This window comes from Protopterus annectens, chromosome 8.part0 (genome assembly GCF_019279795.1).
Source record: "Protopterus annectens isolate FY-2018-M chromosome 8.part0, PAN1.0, whole genome shotgun sequence".
Taxonomy (NCBI): domain Eukaryota; kingdom Metazoa; phylum Chordata; order Ceratodontiformes; family Protopteridae; genus Protopterus; species Protopterus annectens.
Genome location: NC_056741.1, coordinates 1,233,484,973 through 1,233,511,964, shown reverse-complemented (window position 1 = coordinate 1,233,511,964; position 26,992 = coordinate 1,233,484,973). Strand labels below are relative to the sequence as shown.

General features: G+C 42.0%; 1 protein-coding gene across 1 annotated transcript in view; it reads right to left on the bottom strand.

The window, feature by feature from the left end:
* IMP4 (IMP U3 small nucleolar ribonucleoprotein 4) overlaps nucleotides 1-26,992 on the bottom strand; it is a 267,706-nt gene that overhangs the window by 125,564 nt on the left and 115,150 nt on the right. The window contains exon 5 of the mRNA XM_044080730.1: nucleotides 8,396-8,528. Within this exon, the coding sequence (XP_043936665.1) occupies nucleotides 8,396-8,528 (133 nt within the window). The remainder of the gene's footprint in view (nucleotides 1-8,395; nucleotides 8,529-26,992) is intronic.

Below are 26,992 nucleotides of genomic sequence, written 5' to 3'. Positions count from 1 at the left end.
GACAAATGTCCAAACATAGGTAAAGATTTTAAATATTGCTCTTACAAACCTAGAAAGTTGTTAGAGTAACAGGGGTTGTGTTAACATATATCCTATGAAGGATTTGAAATCTGAAATTCAAATGTATGTCATTACTTGGTGACATCAATCCTCAGATCATCCCATTGATTTGACAAAAAAATCCCACAAATTTTATAAGGAACAATTCAAAAATAAGAGGCAAAAATCTGGACATTCTTCGAAAATATGGATAGTTTAGAGGTATGGAAGAGTGGCATGGAAGCAAGCAGGTAGAGTGTTTGATATTCTCTTGGTTGAAGTAATGGCCACGAGCAAATTGTTTTCCAAGATAGAAACTTCATGTCACAGGAATCAGCAGGTTCAAAGGTTTTCTGCATAAGACCTTGAAGGACAATGATGAGATCCCAAGGAGGGAAGGCCTAAGCAGGAAAACCCCTTTCATAAATGCATTACATAGTTTGCCCTCTTCTCGAACAGAAGACCTTAGCCCCTGGGGATGCTGAGTTAGAATGCTTCTTGAATTCTTCAGTGGTCACAGATTTTAATGGGTTTTGAGCCACAGAAGCAGGTAGAAGACCTGTTTAAATCAGTTCATTTTTGCAGTCTGATAGGCTGTGGGGATTAAAGGGCGTGTAAATATTGCAGTCAACCTTCAAGTGTCCTGTCAAGTAATTCAGTGCTCTGTATAGAGGCTGCTGAACCATAAACATGCTTCCCATGTCTGTCCAACACCTGAGACTCCTTTTTGGGGGGGTGGGCTCTACCTCCTTCTTAGTGGCTGCTTTCACCAGAATGGCATCAATGGAGATACCATTGCTCCAGTGCAAGTGATCGGTAGGTGGATTGAGGTACTGGTCTGCATGCTTTGGTATGGGCTCTATGGTGACTGGATCCTTCCACACCTGCTGTGAAACTAGATCAATAAGTATATCCGCCATTGGGGTCACCCAGGAAATAGGCTCATCTCGAAGGGCTCCAGGAACACTGACTTCATAGAAGAAAGGGCTTGAGATGACTATTCACCACTTTGCTTCAGAATTTCTAAAATATCTGCAAAGAAGATGTCATCAGGTTGAGATTGAGGGGACCCTTCTCCCACATCGAAATTGGTGTCTTCCATCAAGGACTCCAAAGATGAGTCCAAATGCTTCCTGTTGCACTTTTTCTTCTGATGAAGCTCTCCCATGGGATGTTCAGGAGAGGAATCTGAGGAACAGGGGACCCCCTTTCAGGGGGAAGGTGTGGAAGGTCTCCTGCAGGGGATGAATACAGGCAGGATGAATGGGCCTAAAGGTCAGATTAGATGGGATACTGGGTGTGACGAGGATGGACAGGATTAGGAATAAGCATATTAGAGGGTCAGCCCAGGTTGGAAGGTTTGGAGACAAAGCCAGAGAGGCAAGATTACATTGATTTGGACATGTGCTGAGGAGGGATGCTGAGTATGTTGGGAAATAGATGCTAAGGATGAAGCTACCATGTAACAGGAAAACAGGAAGGCCTAAGATAAGATTTACGGTTGTGGTGAGAGAGGACATGCAGGTGGTTGGTGTGACAGAGCAAGATGCAGAGGACAGGAAGAAATGGAAACAGATGACCCATTGTGGCGATCACCTAATGAGAACAGCCGAAAGAAGATGATGATGATGATGGAGTCTGATTATATTAAATAATATTTATAATAAAAATATCATTTGAAAGGCAGGTTAAAGAATTATTGCCAATATTCAAGGAACTGGCATAGTATTATAACTACAAATAATGGGGTAAGAATTATAGGATATGATATAGACCTGGTATATAATATTGTAGATGTAGATGATGGGGGTAAGAGTTATGGGATGTGACTTAGAGAAAGCATTCAATAGCAATATACATAATTAATTGTGGGATGTAGTACACAAGGATATAATGCATTTTATAAATTCAGCTTATGAAAATAGCTTTGTAAGCACTGTGCTAAATGGCTGGGTGAAAAGAAATAAAGAATGCAAAAAGGTGCCAGACAAAATAAGGGATATATATCTATATATCGTGACTATATATATATATATATATATATATATATATATATATATATATATATATATATATACATATATATGTATATATGTATATATATATATATATATATATATATATATATATATATATATATATATATATATATATATATACACATGTATATTATATATATATATATATATATATGTATATATATGTATATGTATATATATAGATACACATATATATATATGTATATATAAAGTAGAATTGGGGAGTCCACCTCTACAAAAAGACCAGTCACAAGTGGAGTCCCTCAGGGATCAATCCCTGGACCACTCCTTTTTGGCATTTACTTCTCATAAGTCAAGGCCAATGTCAGTGGTCTTTGGCTGATTAAATGTGCAGATGATTGCAAATTAGGAGCCGTTATTGAATCTCTCGAACCTGAAAACAGTGACCACAAATGTTTGAAGTTTCAGCAATTCGAATAAAAAAAAAAAAAACAAAAAGCTCAATAACTGTTATAATATAGTATACCAACTTCGAGATCGCACTACAGTGCAGTATAGGGAAATATTCCCTTTCCACACTGTAGTGCAATCTCGGAGTTGGTATATTTAAATAGCGGGGGTTGTGGGAGGTGCATTGGGGGCTTGCCCCCTTGCTTACGACAGTTACTTACTGTCCTTTTTTTTTTTGTGTTCGAAATTATAAAACTTCAAAAATACAAGTTCGATCTTGTGGTGTTCGAAGTTTTATTATTTCGATCACGTAATAGGAACCCGCATCGTTACTATATTTCATCTGCTTTTGTTGTTTTGTTCTTTGAATTTTCCTACTAATTCTGATATTGCCATTGTTGCTATTTGGACCAAACCATATCTGAAAGCGGTTCCAACCTAATAAACAAACAGTTAATAAATAAGTAAACTGGATTTACCTTTCACTAATGTAATTAATAATTAAGGTATGCATTTGGTGTTTTCATGGTTTAAGATGGGTGTTTACTTCACAGGTGCATTAATACTTGTTCACATATTGTTATACATTTTAATTATTTTGCAAACCCATTTTGTAAATCTGTATACTTGCATACATTATCTGGACAGGTGCAGATGTATTTAATACACACACGCACACATGCACACACACAAACAAAGACATGAAAGAAGACAGCAAATATTTACTCACAGAAATGCAGATAATGTGTCAGACATACACGCTTAGACACACAGACAGCAGACAGACACACACACACATTGCAATGGGTTGTATACATGTGGTTCTGTTTATTAAAGCAAGGTCTATAAAACTGATTTCATCAAACACACACACACACACACACACACACACACACACACACACAAAGACATAATAGGCAAGAAAAATATGTGTAAATATACAAATGTAGATAATGTGTCATATGCACACTCTTAAGAGACACAGACAGAAGACAGACAGACACACACACTTACTCCACTAGATTATATAAATTTGGTTGTGTTTATAAGATAAAATCTATAAATGTGGTTCAGCAAACACACACACACACACACACACACACACACACACACACACACACAAGCATCCTGCTCCAATGCTCCGGGTTAATCTTTTGGCTTGTCAGGTTCAACATATTGCAGTATTCTGCTACTGTATTTTTAATTAAGAAATAATAATAATCATTTGCCTGGAGCAGTATATTGTATGAGTCTGCAGATGCACCTAGTTTGCTCTGCTAACAGCCATTCAGTGACAAGGCTGAATAACAGTACTTGATATAAAAAGGCAATAAAACAAATCTGAATACTAAACTGTAAATAAGATAATATCACTGAATGCAAAATTCATCATAATGGATTCTAAAGCAAAGTCCCTCGATTTCACTCATAGAGGCTGTGCTTTACACATTCCTGCTGCCTAATGCCTATATAATCAATGTACAATAGCTGTCAACCTTCCATCCCCAAAAACGAGGAACACCCACCCTCATAACGTGGAAGAAATTGCCAAAAATGTGGAGCATGTACTAACGGCTTACTAACAACTTCAAATAGTATGGCTAAAATATACTGGTTTTACTTATAATAAAAGATATTTTAATGAGCTAATATGATTTGTTTCTATTTATCATGGATATGAGTAGAAAAAATTCCTAAAACAGAATGTGCATCAGACCCTTTCAGTATGGAACTTCAAGCAACATGAACTTTTGAGACCCCCAAATGAGGTACACTCCTCATAGTGAGGTATACTTGAGAGATATACCATGTTGTATTATTTTTAGGTTCAAACGTCAATAAGGCTTGCATGTCTGCAGCATGCCACATCATTCTTCTTGCCTTATTAGTTGCTGCCATGTAAAAAACAAACAGAGCACAAGTAATAAGGATTGCTGATTCTCCCTCAAGTGTGCAAACTGAGAGAAAGGATAAAGGATCTGATTGATGCAAGGAAAACTACTGAGTGTTCAGTCACAAATTCAAAGTTCATAGCTAAACAATTATTTACAAAATATTACTTATATCTGTAGTGCATACTGATTCTGCACAAGACAGTACTTTAAGCATTGCTGTTACTGTAAAAAACAACTTACTGAAACGTTTGCTAAACGACAAAGGGTTCCTGTTCAAGCATATTACTAGAGCATAATGTAATGTTACATCTGAGGGTATATTTAGAGCACTAGGTTTGAGGGCTATATCTCAAAATGTAAAGTTTGACTACCGATTTATTCTTGTCACAAAATGAAACTAGCATTTATAAAAACAGCATCTACAATCTTTCAAATGAACTTATTGGGCTGAATGGATTGTGAACAATATGCGTGATTAAACAGATTGGCAGTATGCAGTTGCAGCTGCAATAACGTAGAGATCAGAATAAACTCGGTAAAGGCAAACATGTCCAGACTTGATGAATATTCAAACCAATGGGTAAAAAGTTCAAACAAACAAACCATTCATTTTTCCTCTGGTTGTTTTGCTTTTCAGTATGTTAAGTAGCATTCTAATGAAAATGTTGCAGCTTCATCTCTTGCAATGACTGTCGCTAATTATACCCTTCATGACTACTTGAAATCCTGTTGATTTAGTCTCTCGTTACAGCAAGACAGGCTCGCAAGGCAGTAAAGACTAGAAGTGCAACTCTCTTCCAAATCATCTTCCAGCATTCTATTTCAATATTAGGAGTTGACGTAAAAGTGCAGCCACAATTCCTCCGCTAAAACTGTAAACCACGAACAGTAAACCACAAACAGGAACCACCGGCTTCACGATAAGAGTATATCCTGAACAAAGGTAACAAATGCCAGAATAACAAACGGTTGGTGTAACAAACCAAACCAATAAAGATTCGTAGCACCAAAATTTATTCCACAGAGTCAAAAACACCAACTTGGGATTGAGCGCGCTTTCTTCTGTAAACAGACTTCTGATGGATTCTGATGAAGTCTGTTTACAGAAGAAAGCGCGCTCAATCCCAAGTTGGTGTTTTGACTCTGTGGAATAAAGGTGCTACGAATCTTTATTGGTTTGTTACACCAACCGCTTGTTATTCTGGCATTTGTTACCTTTGTTCAGATATACTTATCGTGAAGTTGACGTAAAAGTGTCTGGGTGCTAAAAACAACACCACCAAAAAAAAAGAGGAGGACACAGTAATAAGCCAATCGATACATCTGAAGGGATCGGCTTATTACGTTTAAAACTATATCAGCTTGCTGTTTTCGGGGGACAAAAAAAATAAATAAATAACGCAGTTCCTCTCTCTGGCACCCGAACCAGATACCACCAGTCTCTCTCTCACACGCGCACAGACATTCTGCTTACACACACTCATTCTGACATGCAGTCACTCATGCATCGAAAACTCGCTCATACACACAAACCATCGGTTCAGCATTCACACACATTGCTGGGTCACGCAGACACATATACATGCACATATCGCACAGCATGAATTTCACTAAAATTTCACTAAAAAGGACTACTAAAGCTAGGAAAAATTTGCAGTAAAATGTAATTTAACAGAACAGAACACGAACTGCATAATACTATGAATGTTTATGTGGCAGAATTTTGCACATAGTACAAATATTTATAGGAACTTACCGTTAGCAAAAGTTTAGGGTTTCCAAGGGACTTTGCTTGTAGTTTTGCTGAAATACTTGATCCGATGTTGTTTTACTCCGGGCTGAAACAGTGGACTTTACACTACGTGATAAGGGCTGACCTAGCTAATGGTGATGTCACAATGTGGGAGGATCAGCTGGAGAGGGAACTACCGATTTAGCTATGTCGAAGGTACGTCACGAAGTTGGTGACCAATTCCAAAGGAAAGAATGCGATAGCAAAGAACGGGGGATGGGCTTTCCTACCCTACGCTAGGGAAAAGAAGAAATGAACAAGTGACAAACTTCTTCGTGCATTTTAGTAATTGCTGATGGCTGGATCAGTTTACAGGGAAATAAGAGTACTTGGGGTTGAGTTAAATTCTGACTGAGCCTGGAGTTTTCCTTTAAGTACCCACAAAGTAGTAAGGGACTTGGGATCACAAGATGACTGCGACCTTAACTTAAAACCAGGTGTAGGCCAGGGAAATATTTCAAAGCTTCTAAGACAGGGAGTATATGCTGAGAGCTCTGATAAAGACACAGAATGTGATCCAGCATTACACCCTACTGTACATATACCACAACCACTGCCAAGAGTATACAATCTAAAGTAAAGTTCTGTCCAAAGAGTAAAAGGCACAGAAAATGCACCCCACCCCTGTACTCCAGTCACACCTGGCAGTACATCAAAGCATACATCTGAAAGAATTCTTTCCAGGAGAATTGGGAGAAACACACAACTATAAGATATCCCAGATAAAAAAACTGCTAGCCACTGACAAATGGGACTCAACTACTAATGGATTTTGGGAGGCGGGACTGCTGAGCTCTAATTAGAGTCAGAAAAAAAAAAAGAAAAAAAAAAACAGACAGACAAAGAAAGTGCAGAAACCCACACTACATCTCAATACACAATACATCTGCTACTAATTCTTTACATTACACTAAGCAAATTTCAGAAATGACAATGGCCAGACATAAGGAGACTGTATCCTGTAGGAAATCTTAACTAGCAAAAACAGACATTTCATAAGCTGGGAAAAAAAATATTCACAAGAGCAATGAGATCCAGAAAATGTTATATTAGCCTGACAAAAGGAATAACAGGCCCTATATTTAAAACCATCTAGTCTTTCACTGCTGTTCTGTAGTAAACATGCTACACACATTTCATATACATTTACCACTACAAATGTATACAAAATGATAGGAAAGTACAAGTCTATGAAACATTCTGCAATTAAAGAGGACTGCAGCTAGCAACATGGAGAAAAATAAGTCACCTGAAGGTCTGCTACATCATAAAGTATTACCTCCCTAATATGCCTTCCAAAACCATGGAATCACATATTCAAATTATACACATCTGCTTTCTCCCCATGTTTCACAGCTCACTGCACCAGGGACAAAAGATCCTCTTGTTTAACTGCCAAACATGATCTTCAGACTAAATCTGTAGAGTTAATGCACATGCACGGTCCATCTAAAACGATGTTTAGATCAGCAGTCCAGAACTGATGCCGTATCACTATACTACCTGAAAAGGTGGCTATCCGCTTCAGCATCTAAAGTGTAAACTGTTGAAATACTGTAAAATACAATTATTACGCCACCTTCTATGACAAATACTAGGCTCCTCTATTTCAGTCACTTCCTTTTTATTTGCCACACCTCCCTACAGCCATCTATGTCCCTCTTGGAAAATTATCTGAACTATGTCACAGACTACAGTTTCAACAATCCCAGGGTAAAGTTACATCAGTGGGTGCGGTCTAACATTGTGTGCACTGCTGAGGAAACTGCACCTTTGGTGCTTCCTCAAATCTGAAAAAATTATACTTGACCATACAGAAGTTCAGAAAGCCTTCTCCATCTCTCCACGTCTCCCACCCCCCTTATACAGTGTTGCTGCAGGTGTTAACATGAAGCAAATGCAGTGTTATAACAAAGTAGAATGTTTTCCACAAAGAATAGGTATTACAACAGTTAAGATTGTACTGCTACAGTCCATCCAGGGTAACTCCATTTTTTTAATAGTTTTGTTAATTACAGCTGTAAGAAACTGGGCCATTACAGATGGGCTCCTTATATATACTCCTTAACCACCATTTTTAGCAGCAAAGCAAAACATGTAAATGAACAAGGAGAAGTACAAATTACAAAGACACATCTGACACATTCATCACTAATAATAAAGGACTCGTAGGGAAGTCTGGGAAGGCCTCTCATACATACAGCAGTACTTGTACTGACCTGGCATTCCTCTGTGCTCATGCAGAATGATAAGGTCTGTGACGTCATTGGCTTTGCACGCCCTTACTAGTGCTCCAACTTCATGTTTCCCTCGATTCATACGATGTGCATTTGGGAACACTAGCTTTACTTCCTAGTACAAGAATACAGAAAACTTAAGCAACAAAAAAATTCTAGTTAACAAAACAAAAAAAAAAATTACTGCTTCCTACCCTCCACCAGAATTGTCTTGCATCCAATACCTGAAGTAAGAAAAAACTGACAGGTACCTCTGACCCTTAAACTTCATGGCACTCTCACAAATATATCAACCAAATCTGAAAGAGGCATAAAAAGCTCTCATCTCCATTATAAACCAAAACCTCCTACTTTCATAATCAATAAATGTCCCTTTAAATTAAAACATTTCATCATATCTTAGAATCATTTCCCAGCACAAATCTAGTTGATACAAGTACGAGAACGAGAGACAGGGAGAAAACACCCAAGATGGGAAAAAACTCAGTAGAGTGAGGGGTAAATGGAAACATGAAAACATCTATTTTGAGGCTAAAAGCATAAAACACACACACAAAGAGCTGATTTGAGAGGTATGCTAAAAAAACTAAATTATACCCAAACCAAATCAAAGTACTCTGAACTAGAAATAAGAAACAAAAGTAAAATAGCCAGAGAGAAAAAGTGTCAAATGATGACTTGTGTTGTAATAAACTGCAGCAATATGGCAGAAGAAATGAGAAACCGTTAAAACTCTATAAAACACAGGATGCAAAATATCTAGTAAAAAATGAACTGAATGGGATAGCATTATCACACTCACGGGAAGTAGTGATTTCTCTGCTCAAAGACCTAGCCAAGACAGTTTCCTTTTGATGTATTTTGTAACAAATGGTATAAAAATACACAGGCGCTGGAAGCGGTTGAAGACTTGGGGGGGGGGGGATGCACTTCGTGACCTCAAAAGGGCAATTTTTTAAAACTACTTACTACCACAACATATGTCCACTTAGAGGACATTTTAAGCTTAGCCAATTTCCCTTTTGGTGCTTGAATTAACATTTCATGACTGGTCGTGCCTATCCCATGGCTGATAATTGTATATTAGCCCAAGTGAGAATAACTGTGATCATACCATAGATAATTTGAGGGGAGCCATGTAAGGGATGCATCATACCATAGATAATTTGAGGGGAGCCATGTAAGGGATGCAGCATTTAGGAACTGCCTCTGCACATTAGTGCATGACAGGCAATCCTGGACTACATTTTCTATTACCCATCCTTAGATCCAAGTTGCATTTGAATATGGACAGAGGTGAGCTTTATTTTACTTGAATGGATAGTCTGTAATCCCCTGCCGCTCCAGCAGCAGCCCCCTTCCCAGCCACTCCTGTGTCCCATTACTTGGCAATTTCTCCTCAGTTACCATAAACACTGTCCAAACCTGTCAGCATGCATACGGTTTTCTTATTTACTTCTACAATGATTACAGAAATTGGAATAAAATAGCACAAACACTGCTTTAGCCATTTGCTAAACAATACAGTCTCACAATGAAAACAACATGAGCAGTACATTTCTCTGCCCTTGAAACACACTCACTGAAAGGGCATGAAAACCCACATTCATTTTACATCTGGCCAGTGAAGGCTTTTTAGCAGAGGTACTAGAAGCGTGAAATAAAGAATTTGCAGCATTTTCGCTTGATTCCTGAATGTTTTTTGGAGATGTGTTGGTGTGCTTTGTGTGTTTCAACAGTGGAGGACAAAGCTTACTTCTGGGGTGTATTAAATTTGTAGTTTTGAACAGTCGTCTAGTAAGCAATGAAACAGAAATGTATGAACCAATGACGACAAAACAAGAAGTTATGTACTCACCATAACGTTCGTTGTATGTAGTCCATCTCGCCTCACATTCTTACCCGTGGGTTCGGAGCCGATATCAGCCTATTTTACTAGCTCAAAAGTCTCTGATTGGCTGGGCTAAGAGGGTATCCCATGGTACCCTGCTTCGTATCCTCAGATCTAGTTTGCTGCTAACAACATAATTACTGCATACATACCACGCATCCATACAAACAAAAACTATTCAAAGGGACTCTGCAGGATACAATCTAACCTCCAGGCAGGGGGAAGGCGGGAGGGTAAGTAAGAATGTGAGGCGAGATGGACTACATACATCGAACGTCATGGTGAGTACATAACTTCTTGATGTTATGTAGTCCTAGCTCGCCTACATTCTTACCCGTGGGACAGCGTCCCTAGCATCTACATCCTGGGTGGCTCATAGGAAAATACTCCTGAGAACTGTGGAGCCAAATGAAGATCTGCCCCTGGAAACCACGTCCACTTTGTAATGAGAAACAAAGGTGTGAGGAGAAGCCCAAGTGGCCTCAGCACATATATCATCCATTGACAATCTAGCTTGATAGGCTGTGGATGTGGAGACTGCTCTTGTAGAGTGGGCTTTAGCTGGAAAAGGCAAATTTTTACCTGCTGTCTGACAGATGAAGGAAATATAGCTGGCTATCTATCTAGAGAGCGTGACCTTGGATATCGGAGAACCAGACCGGTTCTCCGAAAAGGAGACAGAGAGTTGGTCAGATTTCCGGATAGCTTTCGTCTGGTGTAGATAGAAGCGTAACTGTCTATGTACATCCAATTGGTGAAATCTGAATTCTGCCTTGTTAGAAAAATTGGGGAAGAAAACTAGCAGCTCAATAGACTGATTCATATTAGAGACAGAAGCCACTTTGGGAAGGAATGATGGGTTTGGTCTAAGAGAGACTCTAGCTTTATGGAAGATCAAATATGGGGGTTTGATGGAGAGGGCTTGAATCTCAGAGACCCGCCTCGCTGAAGTGACTGCTGTTAAAAATGCTGTTTTCCATGACAAGAATTTTAACTCGCAGGTAGCTGCAGGCTCGAATGGTGGAAGAGTGAGGGCTTGAAGAACAAAAGTGAGGTCCCAGGGCATGACAGGTTGGGATACTGGGGGACTGAGTAATAAAGTACCTTTAAGGAATGCTTTACATAGTCTGTGTGCCATAAGGCTAGGCTCATTGGCCATGTGGAAATTTGATATAGCCGCCAGCTGAACTTTGATTGTGGCTGATGCAGACCCTTGATAGAACAGCGTAGACAAAAACTCCAGAATCGAATCAATTGGAGCTGTGTAGGGATCAATGCCTCTAGAATGAGCCCAGATAGAGAACCTTTTCCATTTGCTAGAGTAGATTTTTCTAGTGGATGGTTTATGAGAGGACGATAATATATGGACTACTTCCGGTGAAAAATTGTGACATCTGACTAACGATGGAAGTGGAGTAGCCAGGCTGTCAACCAGAATGTCCTCAGAGAGGGGTGGAACTCCAAGGTGTATCCACAATGTAAGGTTGAAGGAAGGGGAACCATACCTGACAAGGCCAGTGTGGGGCAATCAGAATCATTCTGCTTCCCAAAGATTGTGCTTTCTGAATCACCCTTGAGAGAAGGGGAAACTGAGGGAAAGCATAAAGCAGACCGGAGGGCCAATTGTAAGCCAGAGCATCCCTGGGTAATTCCCCCGGTGGGGGGATCAGCGAGAAGTAGTTGCTGCATTTCGCATTGAGAGGGTTGGCAAAAAGGTCGCAGCAAGGTTGACCCCATCTACTGAAGATTTGCTCTGCAACCAGGCGATTCAGCGACCACTCGTAGGGCATAAGGATTGCCTTGCTTAGCTTGTCCGCTATTACATTGGTCTTCCCCGGAATGTGCGTTGCCACCAGAAACCATTGGGAAGCTATTGCCCAATGCCACACGCGCATGGCCTCTCTGCATAGTGGGTAAGATCGTGTTCCCCCTTGCTTGTTGAGATACCACACTACTGACATGTTGTCTGAGTGTAACGCAATAGTCCCTAGAGGAAGAACTTCCTGAAGTGCCTGCAACGCAAGAAGCACTGCTCTCATCTCCAGTACATTTATGTGCAAATGTATCTAGTGTTCCTGCCACGTGCCCTGGACCATCCTGCTGAGATAATGCCCCCCCAGCCCATCTGGGAAGCGTCCGTGGTCACCGTGGCAACAGGGATGGGTGGAACAAAGGGCTTTCCCTCGATCAAGTTGTTGGTGCACAGCCACCAATGGAGGTCCTGTTTGCATCGGTCTGTCATTAAGACTGGATGGGATAGCGGAAGTCTTTGGAGAGACCACTGGACAAAGAGGAGCCATTGAAGAAGTCTCGTGTAATCTCGCTAGAGGAACCAACATGATAGTCGCCGCCATGGTACCTAAGAGTTGTAGAATCAGTCTTGCCTTCGCATGTTTCAGGGGCATCAGCATGAGAAATTGTTGTTGTAACCCTGTAATCCTTTCCTGTGGTAAGAATGCTCGCATTTGAATGGTGTCCAACTCTGCTCCTATAAAGGTGACACGCTGTAAGGGCAGTAAGGCAGATTTTTTTCCAGTTTATTGTGAAGCCTAGTTGGTGACATAGACTAATGGTAGCGTCCCTGGTCTGAATTAGTTGATGCCTGGTGGGAGCGGTGAGGAGCCAGTCATCCAGGTACGGAAACACCTGGAATCCTTGACGTCTCAAGTGAGCCGTCACCACTGTCATACACTTGATGAACACCCTGGGGGCTGCGGTGAGACCAAAGGGCAGGGCTCGAAACTGGAAGTGACTTGCTCCCAGCCGGAAGCGTAGGTGACAGCTGGATGTCCTGTCCATTTTGACATGGTAGTAAGCATCCTTGAGGTCGATGGAGCACATCCATTCTTCCTCTCCCAACAATGGGAGAATGGATTGTAGAGTGACCATAAGGAATTTGGACTTGTGTATGTAATTGTTGAGTTGACTGAGATCTAGTATGGGTCTCAGGTCTCCTAGTCTTTTCGGCACCAAAAAGAATCTTGAGTAAGTCCCTAATCCGATTTGGTCTGAGGGGACTGGTTGGATGGCTCCTTTCTCTAGCAGCTGAGATATCTCTGAGGCTGCTTGATTCCTTTGACTGGGTGGAACGTCCGGGATTTTTCTTATTGGAGGGGGTACTGAAGAGAATGGAATGAGGTTTGTTTGTGTCTTTCGGCTTTTCCTGGTTAGGGGTCGCCACAGCGGAACTCCGGTCTGCTAATGATTGGCAGTAGATTTTTACGTGCTGGCTTGCCGGGCCTAATGCACAACCTTCAACGAAGGAACGCCCATTCACGCATGTCGCCACAGAGAAGACGCTCTAACTGAAAATCAAACGGGCAACGTCTACCTGTGAGGCGACAACTCTACCGCAGCACCACCACCGCAGTATCCTTAATACCCATCGGTCCTGGGTGATGCTTTCCCAGGCGTCCGGATACTAGGAAATGTGACCCCTGACTGGCTCCGGATAAGCACAGTCGGGCACACCCTCAGGAATGAGAGTATGGGGAGCTGAGGAAGGAGTTGCGGTCTCCGGAATTGCGGGGGCCCCCTCTGCCTCTGGGACGACGACTCCCTGAATAACTCCCCCCTCCCCTGCCTCTGGAGGGGGGGGTTTCACCTTGTGCGGCAGGAAAAAAACTGTGTGATTTCTTGAACCACATCCCCCCCCCGCTGGGCCTTGGGATAAGGCCTAGACGGAAGGGAAAAACGGACCCCTACGGCAGACAGGGTCTTTCCTTCTTGCTCGCACCTGATGAGGGTGTCTTTCACTTTGGTCCCAAACAAGGAGGAACCATCAAAAGGGGCATCAGTGAAGGAAGACGAAGGCCTCTGCGAAGTGACACAGGCACAGCCAGGCTTGCCTTCTAAGGGCTACCTCTGAGCTGGCCGCCCTACTCGCTCCCTCGGCCGCATACGATATGAGTCGCATGGACGAGTTTGCGATGGAGTTGAGGGTAGAAACCTATGCGTTAACTGTCTGAGCTACCGCCTCAGGTATGTTACCCGCAAGAGTATCTCCCAGTTCTTTAAGGAGATCTCTCTGGAGCCGAGTGAAATGAGACAAGTAATTCAGCGACCGTAAAGTGAAGGTGGCTGAGGATAGGGTATGCTTCCCGTACCAGTCCATAGTCCTAGACTCCTTGTTAGGAGGATGGACCGATGAGAAAGACTCTGCAACTTCCTTCTGGGTGGCTGCCGCCACCACCATAGCATCTACAGGGACTCCCTTTGACAGAAACCTTTCCCTGAGGGGCAGAGAGAAATTTGTTGGGGCGCCAGGGTACGGGCTCCACAGAATCAGGTTTTTCCCATACCCTTCGACAAATAAGGTCAAGAAGTTCATCGAAGGGTGGAGACACCCAGGAGGGGGAGGGTTGAGCGCCAAAAGCCTTAAGGAATACTGACTGCTCCTCGGAAGGGGCTTTGGAAGGCCAGTCTCCTCTTTGTTTCAGTATCTCCAGGATATCGGAGAAGGAAACATCATCAGAGGAAGACTTTGGGGATCCTTCAGATTCCTCAAGGTCAGTATCGGAAATGAGAGACTCGTCCTGGGAGTCTATGTGCTTCCTCTTGCACAACTTCTTTCTGGGAGGTTCCTCAGGCACTGGCTCTGAGAGACCTTCAGAAAGTGGGGGACCGCTCGTGGGGGTGTCCTTAGGGCCTGCCACTCTATGTCCAATGATAGGTGAGTGTCACAAGCTCTCGCCGGAGTGGTAGGGGATGGAATGACTGACCCGAGTGATGTAGCTGACGATCTGGCCAGCTCGCTCCGCATGGCCTCGAAGGCAGCCCCCCCACCCCCCCTCGAGTCCGAGGACCGACCTCCAAGGCTATGACCGGGATCCCCCGAGCCAATGCACCGAGTGGGAGACTCGGAACCGAAAGATGTCCCTAAGTATCCCCTTCAGGCCCGACCGAGGAGACCAGAGTCTCGAAACCTGTGGACGGGACCGACATGGTCAGAGCCGAGGTCGGCACCGATAAACCCGGAGCCGGCGCAAGAACATACCGGCTCCGACAAGGATGTGCTCGGAGCCGAAAACAATTTAGCCAACCCCGGCGACTGTAGGAGCCTCTGCACTACCCTATCTCACATCCAAATCAGAAAGCCTGGAGGATTTGGAGGAAATGGATGGGGATTGGGATCTCTTATCTGGTGAACCATGCCTCACACTAGGGGACCGGCTACGAATGGGTTCGAGAATGATCGGAGCGGACACCGATTCACTTAACACAGATACCTCCTGCGGCCCCGAGGAGCCGAGGAAGCAGAGTCCAGTATAGTAATCTTCTCTGGATGCTCCGAAGATGCAGATGGAGCCGGAGACCTTTTCTTGGACTTGGAGGCTTTAGATTTCGACTGAGAGCTGGAAGCCAAATCTATAGCTTCCTCAAAAGACAGCATAAGCAGTCCCTTTAAAATCAATTTGTTTTTCCTCACTTGGAGCACCCGAGGACTGAAGGCGTGGCAAAAGCTACACGACTCCTGTAAATGGATGGCTCCAAGGCAGTAGACACATATCGAGTGTCCATCTGTGATGGACATTTTATATCCGCATTTTGAACACTTTTTAAAGCCAGAAGGCTTATGTCCCTTCTGATCCTTAGTCATTATCTGCTACTGTAGAGAAACAGTTAAACTTCCAAAACGTTCACTACAATTAACGAACTTCCAAACGGGCGGGAAAGCCCACAATGTTCACTGCAAACAGTACTACACAGACTGAGCGAAGCCCTAAACAAACAATTAGCAACAAATGACACTAATAAAAGAACCTCTAACTAAAACGGTTCTTAAAGAATATGGAAACAAACACACGAACAACTCACTAAGGGAGGACTAGGTCCTCTAACTAAAACGGGCCTAGCCCGTAGGAACAGTTAGGGATACCACAAAAACACCAAGAAACACACAATCACAGCGACGGCAGCAAGATGTAGTTATTAAAATAGCTTTTGTGTATAAATCATATGTTCATAGGTTGGTACTAGGCTATCGGCCCTAAGGCCTATGCAAGCCTAGCCATAACAATTCCCTAGAAATTTTTTCCCACAGTATTTACTTCTCTGGGCCCCTGTCTAGCAGGGCGACTGACATGATCCCCGGGGTGAATTTCCTATCTCCCATCCAATCATCAAGGTTCCTTTTGAAGAGGGCCAACGAGGTGCTCTGCTTGACATGTATGGGCAGTCTATTCCAGAGTATGGGGAATCTCTGGGTCAGGAACCTATCCCTCCAGCATGTTTTGTTCATTGTGATGATAAGGTTTAGATCCCTGGAGCGTGTGGCTCTGAGGGATTGAGATTTCTTTAAGTAGAGCATGTCCAACAGCTCAGGGTTTGACATGGCCTTGTATGTTAAGCAGAGATCGCCTCTGAGTAGACGATATGCTACAGAGTATAGCTGGAGTTTTTTAGATGGTCAGCATATGGCATCTGCTTTAGGCCTGTGATTCTTTTAGTGAGGTATTTCTGTGGCCTTTCCAGCTGTTGCAGACGTCTTGTGAGGTACATACCAAATGGGGCATTATACTCTATAATGGGTCTAATGACGGATGAGTACAGTGGGACAATGACCTCCTTTTTTCTGGATGAAAAGCCCTTAGTGATGAGGTGTGCCACGTAGAAGGATTTCCTGACTGTTGTGGCGATGTGGTTATCGAAAGTGAGACCACTGTCCACTTGTGTCCCCAAGTCTCTCATCACACTTTCTATGTTTAGTGTCCTGCCACCTATGTGGTAGTTCATGGGTACATGTTTTTTTCCAAAGGGGATGATTATACATTTCTTGGCATTAAGCTTGAGCCCATGGCTCTGGCACCAGGCATCTGTTTCTGTAAGGCCCTTTTGTAGAATATCCATATCATTTGGGGATTCAGTAATGGCTCCCAGTTTGCAGTCATCTGCAAACTTTGTTAGCCAGAGTCCCTTAGTGTTGGCCTGTACTTCAGAGAAGTAGATGCCAAACAAGAGTGGTCCCAGGACTGAACCATGAGGTACTCCACTTGTCACTTGTCTGGAGCTGGATTTGGAGTCGGCTACTTTTACAGTCTGGGTTCTGTCAGTAAGCCAGTTGGCAACCCATCGAGTGACGTAGGGATTTATGCCCAGCTTAGTAAGTTTATCTATGATTCCAGAGTGGGGGATGGTGTCGAAGGCCTTGGCGAGGTCCAGATAGGCTGTGTAGACCTCCTGACCCTCGTCCACCACTCTGGAGACCAATTCAAAGAAGTCAATCAGATTCACGAGACAAGATCAGCACTTCACAAACCCAAACTGGGTGGGGTCCAGTGTCTGGAGGTTGCCAATGTCTTTGTTTATAAGTTCCATGATAATGCGTTCCATGCCCTTGCAGATCAGGCTTGTCAGACTGATAGGACGGTAGTTCCCGGGATCCAAGGTGGATCCTCCCTTGTGGAGCGGGATAACTATAGCTGTGCGCCACTCAGTGGGCATGAAGCCTGAGGTGAGGCTAAGATTAAACATGACACTTAGGTGGTGTGCCAGTTCATTTTGTAGTTCATGTAGTACACAGCCTGGGAAGTCATCTAGTCCCATGGATGCTGTATTCTTAACTTTGGAGAGTGCTGTTTCTACCTGTGTGGCTGTGATCATCGGAATTTGGCAATCTTTTGGTATTGAGATGGGCCCTTTAGGGGGTGAGAGGGGAGTGAAGTTGGCACTAAATCGATCTGCCAGGATATTGGCAATATCCTTGGGATCAGTATATTTAATACCATTCTGTTGTAGCTCAGAGCAGATCTGAGCATTGCCATTTAGATTTTTGACATAACTATAGAATGCCTTGTGATTGTCTTTGGAATCTTTGGCAATTTTATTTTCGTAACTAGCTTTTGAGGATTTTATGAGGGATCTCAGCTTCTTACTGAGGCTGGTGAGGGAGTTTTTTGCATCCTGGAATTTTCCTCTTTTCTGCAACAGTTTCTTCCTTCTGTTGTATAGTTTGTTTATAGCAGGGTCTACCAGATTGGCTTCCTTTTTTTGGAGAAGAGCATCTTGGTTCTATTTGGGATGGCACGATTCATGCATGAGTGGATGTGCTCGTACAGTGCCTTCTGCAGTCGAACTTCCAGATCCCGTCTGCGTGGGTGTTGTGAAGTTTGTCACTTCTGACTTCAGTAGCATGAAGTTGGCTTTGGAGAAGTTTTCTTAAGGAGGTTTCCTTACTGAGGGGTGGGGGTGGGATCTGGATGTCAAGGGTGATTTGCTTACGGTCAGACCTGACCAATGGGGGGTGACCATTGGTGTGGAGCATCTATCTCCCATGTTGGTAATGACCAGGTTTAGGATATTGGAGCCCCTGGTGGGACAATGGATTAGTTGATACAGGGCATTGGAATTTATGAATTCCAAGAAACGTTGGGAAAAGGAGTTGGTACCCGAGTAGTTTTCCCAATTAATGGCAGGGTAGTTGAAATCACCTAGTATTAGGGTGTTTGGTTGTATCTTAATATTTTCCAGTATGTTTAGGAAGGTGTAGTGAGAATCTTGGGAGTATAGTGGGGGATCTGTAGCAAGCTACAATTTGGATTGCAGTCTAACCTAGTGTTAGTTGCATCTGGAGAATTTCAGATGCATTGTGTTGGGCAACTAGCCTGGAGGTGTGAATATCCTTGGTGAATATGGACACTCCTCCACCTTTAGTGTTTCAGTCTTGGTTTTGTGGCCGAAAAGTGTGGTAAGAATTGTAGCCTGGTATTGCAGGGGTGCTCTCTGGAGCCTTGAACCAGGTCTCAGTCACTGCACAGATATCGATGTTCTCCATTTTTAGGAGTGCCTCAAGAGAGTGCATTTTGAGGTTTAGACTTCTAGCATTGAGAAGCATTACCTTCAGATTTTGCATGCTTGTATCTATTACGGTGGTGGTTTTATCCTTTGAACCTTGCCTAAAAAAGGCACTATGGGGTGGCAAGAACTTTAGCCAGTAACCTGAATCCCAGGGGTGACAGGTGCAGACCATCTCTGGCAAAGCATCGTGGTTTGTCGATCATGTCTTCCCAGGCAGACAAATACTGGATCCCCTTTGAATGACTCAACCAATTTCTCAAGAGAAATAAGTCAAAAGTGGTACTTAGCCACAGCCAAGCGAGACCACGTCCGAGCTCTACAAGCGGCAAACGAGATCTGGGGATACGAAGCAGGGTACCATGTGATACCCTCTTAGCCCAGCCAATCAGAGACTTTTGAGCTAGTAAAATTGGCTGAGTCGGAGCCGATATTCGGCTCCGAACCCACGGGTAAGAATGTAGGCGAGATAGGCCTACATAACATCTACAGATTTCAGAACATTTCTACCATAAAAGGGCCACTCAAACTTCTGTCATCACAATCCACTAATATCAGTAAACATGCAAAATCTCTGCAGAAGTCATCTAAATAATTCCACATTAAAGGGATCTGCAACTAATGAAGAGGTTGCTGCTAGCAAACAACTTTATATTTCATTGTTTATTTATGGCTTTGTTCAGATTTCTTCCTGTAAGAGGTTGAGAGGTATACAACACCACAGCCCGCACCACAAACTAGAGTTGAAAACAGTTTCATCACATAAATGAGTACACCACCTGAGTAAACAGGCTGTGTACACACATCTCATGATTCTTAAAATTGTTCTTCTGATTTAAAGTTCCTGTCACCACTAAACTGTGAACTGTCCATACAGTCCTAGGAAAGGATGAACCTTCCCCCACTGACCTTGGTCCCCAGGCCCCATGACCTCCGGGTCTAACTTTATTCTTTTTATAGACACCGAATGCTACATACAGATTATGGTGAGTTTACATTTTTAGATTTTTTTTGTATGGCTGTCAGAAAATTTATGAGGAGTTGGCATCCCTAACATGGAATGAAACAATAAGTAATCTGACTCCCAAATATAAAAGTAGACAAGGAACCTGCTGATAAGAATGATGTACCTGTCCTAAAACAGAAAACTGGTTCCTTTTGCTGCATAAATAAGTAGACCAACTGTGTTTTTACCATACACCTCCCATTACTTTTAATCTAAAGCTCTTGCCATCACCAACTGTGCACTATCCATTTTTGTGGTTTGATGTTATTTGTCAAATGTTTATTACATGAAATTCTTTGATCTCTCTCACACTCACTCACTCTCTCACACACGCACACACGCACACACACACACACACACACACACACACACACACACACACACACACACGCCTGCTTTCATGCACACTTTCATTCACACACCTTTTGTTTCATTTTTAACACTCGCTAAACAGCAAAAGCACTGCTTAGCAAGTGTAAGAGAACGTCTCTATCGATCTGTCACTCTCATACACGCATACACTCACACACGTGCACTCACACTTTTTATTTTAAATGTTTCTCTCTCTCTCTCTCATTTCACACTTGCTAAAACAGCAAAAGCGCTGCTTAGCAAGCAAAAAATAATGGAGCACATTATTTTTTTTATTTCAGTCCAAGCTCCTACAAGGGCCAGCAGGATAACCTCACCTAGCCCTGCAACAAAGGCTAGTTAGGAAAACTATGATAACAGTGAAAAAAGTTGCACACCTAAGCAGATCCTTGTTCCACAGTTTTAATAGTGTTCGCTATTCCTGTATTATTATTATCATTATAATACTATTTTCTAACTACAGTATTTAATGATTTGACACTAATTTGCCAGTCTTCTTTTGGCTTTTCCTGGTTAATGGTCACCACAGCAGAACTCCGGTCCGCTAATGATTGGCAGTGAATTTTTACGGTGTTGAGTTGCCAGCCCGTCACCCAACCTTCAAAGGCAGCACACCCAGACACGCTCGCACCTACCTGCATGTCTTTAAATTCACTCTACCGCAGGGAGGACATGCAGACTTCGCACAGACGGCGCACCAGCCGTGAATCGAACCGGAGAACCTCTTGCTGTGAGGCGACAACGCTACTACAATTTTATAAAAAACGGATCAGAAATACAAGGCATAAATGTGGTCATTCTGTGAAAACTGTACAGTTGAGAGGTGTGTGTTCAGATGTTACAAGCTGACTTGATTTAACAGCAGGTATGTGTACATGTATTTCCTGAAACCAGATCTACATTCACACTGTACAACTAAATCACAAAGCAGTTTAAATCTAAAACAAAAGACTCCAAATGGGTGAACGGTTGCCTAAAGAGGACTGCCAACATAATATAAATACTGTAATTAGCCCTTTATTTGGGGCAGTCTTCTTTAGGCAACCACTCACTTGTTTGTAAAATAAATGTTGCTGTATTCCAGAAATAACCAACCTCTTAACAATACACCAATGACTTTTGTAAGGGTATAAGCTACTTGCAATCCTCACACTGAAGGCTTCACTCATTTCCTGCTCAATTAAGTTTTGACTGTGGCCAACCACAGTCCACAAAGAAGAGTTGCAAAAAGTTAACTACCGGATTTACTGGAATTGTTTGGGTACAAACGTACAGAATAATGAATGTAAGGGCAAGACCTCAAGACCTCTAATAATAAAAGTAATGTTTACCTTTTTGCAAAGAGGAGAGCAAAAGCAAGTATATGAACGTCCAACAATGAGAAACACACTGCAGGCAACACTAGCATACAAAATTGTTCCACACTGCATGGAGAGGCATAGGAAGGACAAATGAGCACTGACATCACAAAATGGGAGTATCAATGCATTTTCTCTTTAGAATGCAAATAGAGTAGCGCTGATGTCAGTTTGGGAGGGAACATCAAGCCAAGTACAAATAGTTTACTGCAGTCCTGACATCAGCATTTCAGAGACTACAGCAAGCTTTTGCACAGCTCGAGACTTGGTTTTCCAAAGTGAAGCCATTACAGTACAGTAAGGCTCACTACTTTCCCTGTAAAACATCTGGATTAACAGTTTCAAAATGCTGCATGATTAGTTGATTTTAAGAGGCTCAGAAAATGGGGACATAAAGTGCAGAAATGTTGAGCACTTCTGAACAGAATACCAATGTTCTCCTTTAAAGGCGCCACCACCGTAGAGTTTTGGTTTTGTTCTCCCATGGGGGCTAGACAAGACAGTCCTGTAAAAAAGTGTGTGTGTGTGTGTGTGGGGGGGGGGGGGCACTTACTCCCCCTCACTCTACAGTTCCGGCAACCATGCAAAAATGTACAACAGTAAAGTACCTAAGAAACAAATAGCTGAAACATATCACTGGCAATATTCAGTGTTACTGATTTTGGTGGTGGTGCTGCAGTAGCGTTGTCGCCTCACAGCTGTCCGGTTCGATTCTCAGCTTGAGCATCTTCTGCGTGGAGACATGCGTGAATGGGCATACCTTCGGTGAAGGTTGTGCGTCAGGGCTGGTAACTCTGCACGTAAAAATCAACTACCAATCATTAGCGGACCGGAGTTCCGCTGTGGCGACCCCTAACCGGGAAAAGCCGAAAGACGCAACAACTGATTTTGCTTTAAGTGCAAACAATAAAGGTGTATGCTAAATCAAGCACATGATGAGATGAAATCATGTACTTGCACCTGTGTTATAAATGCTGCAAATAAAAAGCACTTTATCAGATGCCATTTAAATTTCATCCCAAAGCATAACTGCCACATTTAAAATACAAGAAAACCTTTGCTGACATAAGCTGGTATAAGACAAAGCAACATATAAGACCATTACATAAATGTTTTATACAGTAGCCTTACAGCAGATGGATTTTATAGTAACCCTATGAAGTCTGCAATATTCTATTACTGTTATCTGTATTATAAAAGTCTCTTATGAAAAGCTTGTTTTTTTCTGTACTACCTACGCATGATGCTGTCCTTCCTACAATAAAGCAGGTACAGCTGGTATAACTGACAAAAAAGCTGGATCTCAAATATATATACCAATTAAAAAGTAGTCACTGTTACTATAAGATATGTTTACAAATAATATACAATTCATATTTTTGTTAGTAGTTCTTTTCCTTTGAACAGTAACCCTCTCAACCAACAAAATAAAGAATCTTCTGGGAAGTACAGCTTGAACACGCTAAATTCTTATACCAAAGTTCGGCTAAGTGGACTAACTGCAGATCCTCTTCAGCATGACTTAGTAAGAGCAAGGAAAAGTGCATAAGCCATCTTGATAAAACACACTTGTATGACATATTCTGGACAGACTCCAATGTATTAACCCATACTCTGTAAAAGGGGAAAGGAAAGGAAAACCGGACATACAGATGGTAGCATGCAAAAGCACTACCTCTGTCTTACTGGATTTAACTTTAGTTTATGGTGCGTATACTGACAAGATCATAAACAGGGCAGCTACTTAATACCTGTCCTATGCTGAATGCATTACAACGTTGCTGCTCCTTTACTTTGTAAACAATACTGGATATATTACTTTTTTAAGATGGCTCTGACTACACCCTTCACTGGATGGCACTTAATTGACTAAAGGGGCACAAAAACAAAGACCAGTGGTCATACAATCTGGCACAGTCAGAGGAATTAACCTTGGAAAACAGTGAGTACATTTAGAGAGGCAAACCACCGGAGAAGGGTGCCAAGTCAGTGCAAGATGAGACTGCAGGAGCTCCAACATAATCCCAAGGTCCACACAGTCAAGTGCTGCTGCAAGATCAAGGAGCACCAAGACAAAATATAACCCCCTGATCTCTCACCACGCACAAGTTATTAGCCACTCAAATAAAGGTAATCTCAGTAATGAACCTATACTTAAAACTATTCTTATATAAATTAATACCATAAATTAAGTAGAAATACATGTTTTACATGTACTATCTTATCAATAGCGTTACTTTTAAAAGGAAGGTTAGAAGTATGTTAGTAATTTTCCTGCGAGTCTAGCTAAAGCAATTTTTGATGACTGGGGTTAAAACAGCCTATTTTATTAACAATGGAAAACATATGTCCTCAACAAAAGATTAATAATTTAGAAAATAACTAGCCTCAGTGATTTGGCAGAAGATATTATCAATGTTGTAAAAGGATAAAAAACACAGTATGTTGCCTACATACATAAAATCATGCTCATGACCATACCAAAAATCAAAATATCTATACTTAGTTCAGTGAAAGTCCAAGCCACTCAAATCAGGCACAACGCAACACTCCATGAGTGAACTTAAGGGGAAGGACCATCTCAGCAATCTTATCTATAAAGCATGCACTTCATAATGAGTAAAATCTTGAGTGAAGAAACAAAAGGTGCTGCACTGATTGCCCACCACTTAAAAAGTGCATCCAGCTAGTATAATATAGCAGAAATCTCACTTAATAAAAAGGGTACCATTTTACATGACACTCCTGCATGGTACGTTGAATAATGTGCATCCCAATATTTTTTTCATGTAGGAAGCCAGTACCTTATTGTCTCTACTCAAACATCCATCTTTTGTCCATAACATGAAGGACTTATGGTCAAATGACATTCTGTGTCAGCTAGCAGACCTGGGACACACCCAAACTGGGTAAAATAATCCAAAACACCTGTCATGACTACACTACATTACAGGCAGTTAACAGTAAATCTAGATAAGATGCATGAACCCCCTTCTAAGAACTGATTCAATACAGGAATTGAAGTGCCACTATTAATGTTTCCAAAGGCTATGCACTGGACCAGCTTTATACTGGGTGGCAAAACAGGTGGGACCCCTAATATGAAGTGCAGCAAGTGAGGGTCAGACCAACAGACTAGTTCCATCACAAAGTCAATAGTCATCAAATTCAACTAGATTACCAAGTCCAATAAATAACTACATTTAAAAAAACAGAAGTGGTAACCACCTGAGTGAGGCCAATACTCTCTAAAAAGCAGAAAGTATCACTGACAAGTATATTGGTCTCATCACAAAGACCATGAAAAACCAAACGGGCAATAATTCTTTTCTGTAATCCATTCTTACAAATTATTTTTTAATAAGCTCGACTTTTTTGAAGCAAATTTAGGGTGCCACACTCTTACTCATTTTCACTATATCAAATGTGTTCTTATACTTGCTCTTTATCATTCCTACGCATCAGTCCTGAAACAACTTCAATCATCTTCAAAAGCTTACCAAAAATGTGCAGTTTCACAGCTTTCCAAAAAATATTAGAAAGTCAGGCAGAGAAACTGTGGATTTACCTTTGGTTGAATTGAAATTATGCTGCCTTAATCATCTTAGCAGCTGTTATGTCTTTTGTCATGCTGTTCTTATGTATTGACACCAAATGGACTGATCATAAATTATAACACTTGCTAAGCCCCAGTTACCTAGTCAGTTTTTTTTTTTTTTTATTTAAAGAATACCTCTGTTGCTGATGAAATGCCATACAAAAGTCTGAGGGATTTGCACCTTCCTTGAAATACTTTAAACGTACACAATTTGCAGCCTGTACAACATGGAGGTTAACTCTGCTGCCCCCCACAGTGATTGGGTATTCCAATTCTTGGCTGTGGTGTCTTCTGTATAAAGTTGCCTGCACTTTTTTTTCTCCTTGTATGCTTCAGTTACATTTCAAATCCCAAAAAAGTACAGTTGTGTACACTTCCCATAAATGTAGATGTTCGAGTGTATTCACTGCTGTAGTCATTACATTTGGGTAATCTGCTGGCAAATTGCCCTCAGTCGGCCTGATTAACAAAGTCTTGGGTCCTGCGTCGGATGATGTCCCTTCTTCCATGACGTCAGGTCGTTAGGGGTATAAAACATGCAGCCGATGCCATTACATCAGTTTTTCTTGCCCTAGATGTCAGGTGCCCCCCAAATGAGGAGCAAAATATATAAATAATTTAAAACACAATATACCTCCAAACGAAAGAAAATACACCAAAAAGGCTTTTAAGTGTAGTAAAGAAAGGAGAGGCATAGTAAGAAAAAAAAAACAGGGGGATGGAGGGAGGGTAACCAGGACTGCAACAGTGAATACACTCTAACATCTACATTTATGGTAAGTGTACACAACTGTACTATGTTCTTCGTATTTCACTGTTGCAGTCATTACATTTGGATAGATTCCCAAAGCTATAGTTGGAAGGATGGATTTATACAGCATTAGGACCGGCTATAAGGCCCTGCAAAACATCAGTGGCAAAGCCAGCTCTGGATTTAGAAAAGACTGGTAAATGATAACGCTTGGTGAAAGTATGAACTGAACTCCAGGTAGCAGCTTCTAGAATATCCCTGGTATGAACACCTCTGAGAAAGGCTGCAGATGTAGATGCAGCCCTGGTGGAGTGGGATCTGATCCCCTGGGGGATAGGTTTTCCATGGTGCTTGTAGCAGAAATGAATACAATGGCTTATCCATTTGGAAATGGTTTGCTTTGAAACAGCCTTTCCCTCTACCCCTGCAGCAAATGCTACCAGCAGTTGTTCAGATTTTCTTCGAGATTTAGTCTTGTCCAAGTAAAATCTAAGTTGTCTGTGTACATCCAATGAATGCAGAATCCGCTCCCCCTTGTTCTGTGGATTGGGAAAGAAAGTTGGCAAATAAATTGACTGATTAAGAGCCACACTGGATACCACCTTGGGCATGAAGGATGGATTGGTCCTGAGTGACACCCTGTCCGCATGGAAGATGATGAAAGGCTCCACTGCCAATAAGGACCTGTAATTCAGAAATCCTTCTAGCCGAAGTGATTGCTAAAAGGAAAGCTGTTTTCCAGGAAATAAATTTTAAGTCTGCAGTAGCAGCTGGCTCGAAAGGAGGTAGAGTGAGTTTTTCCAATACAAA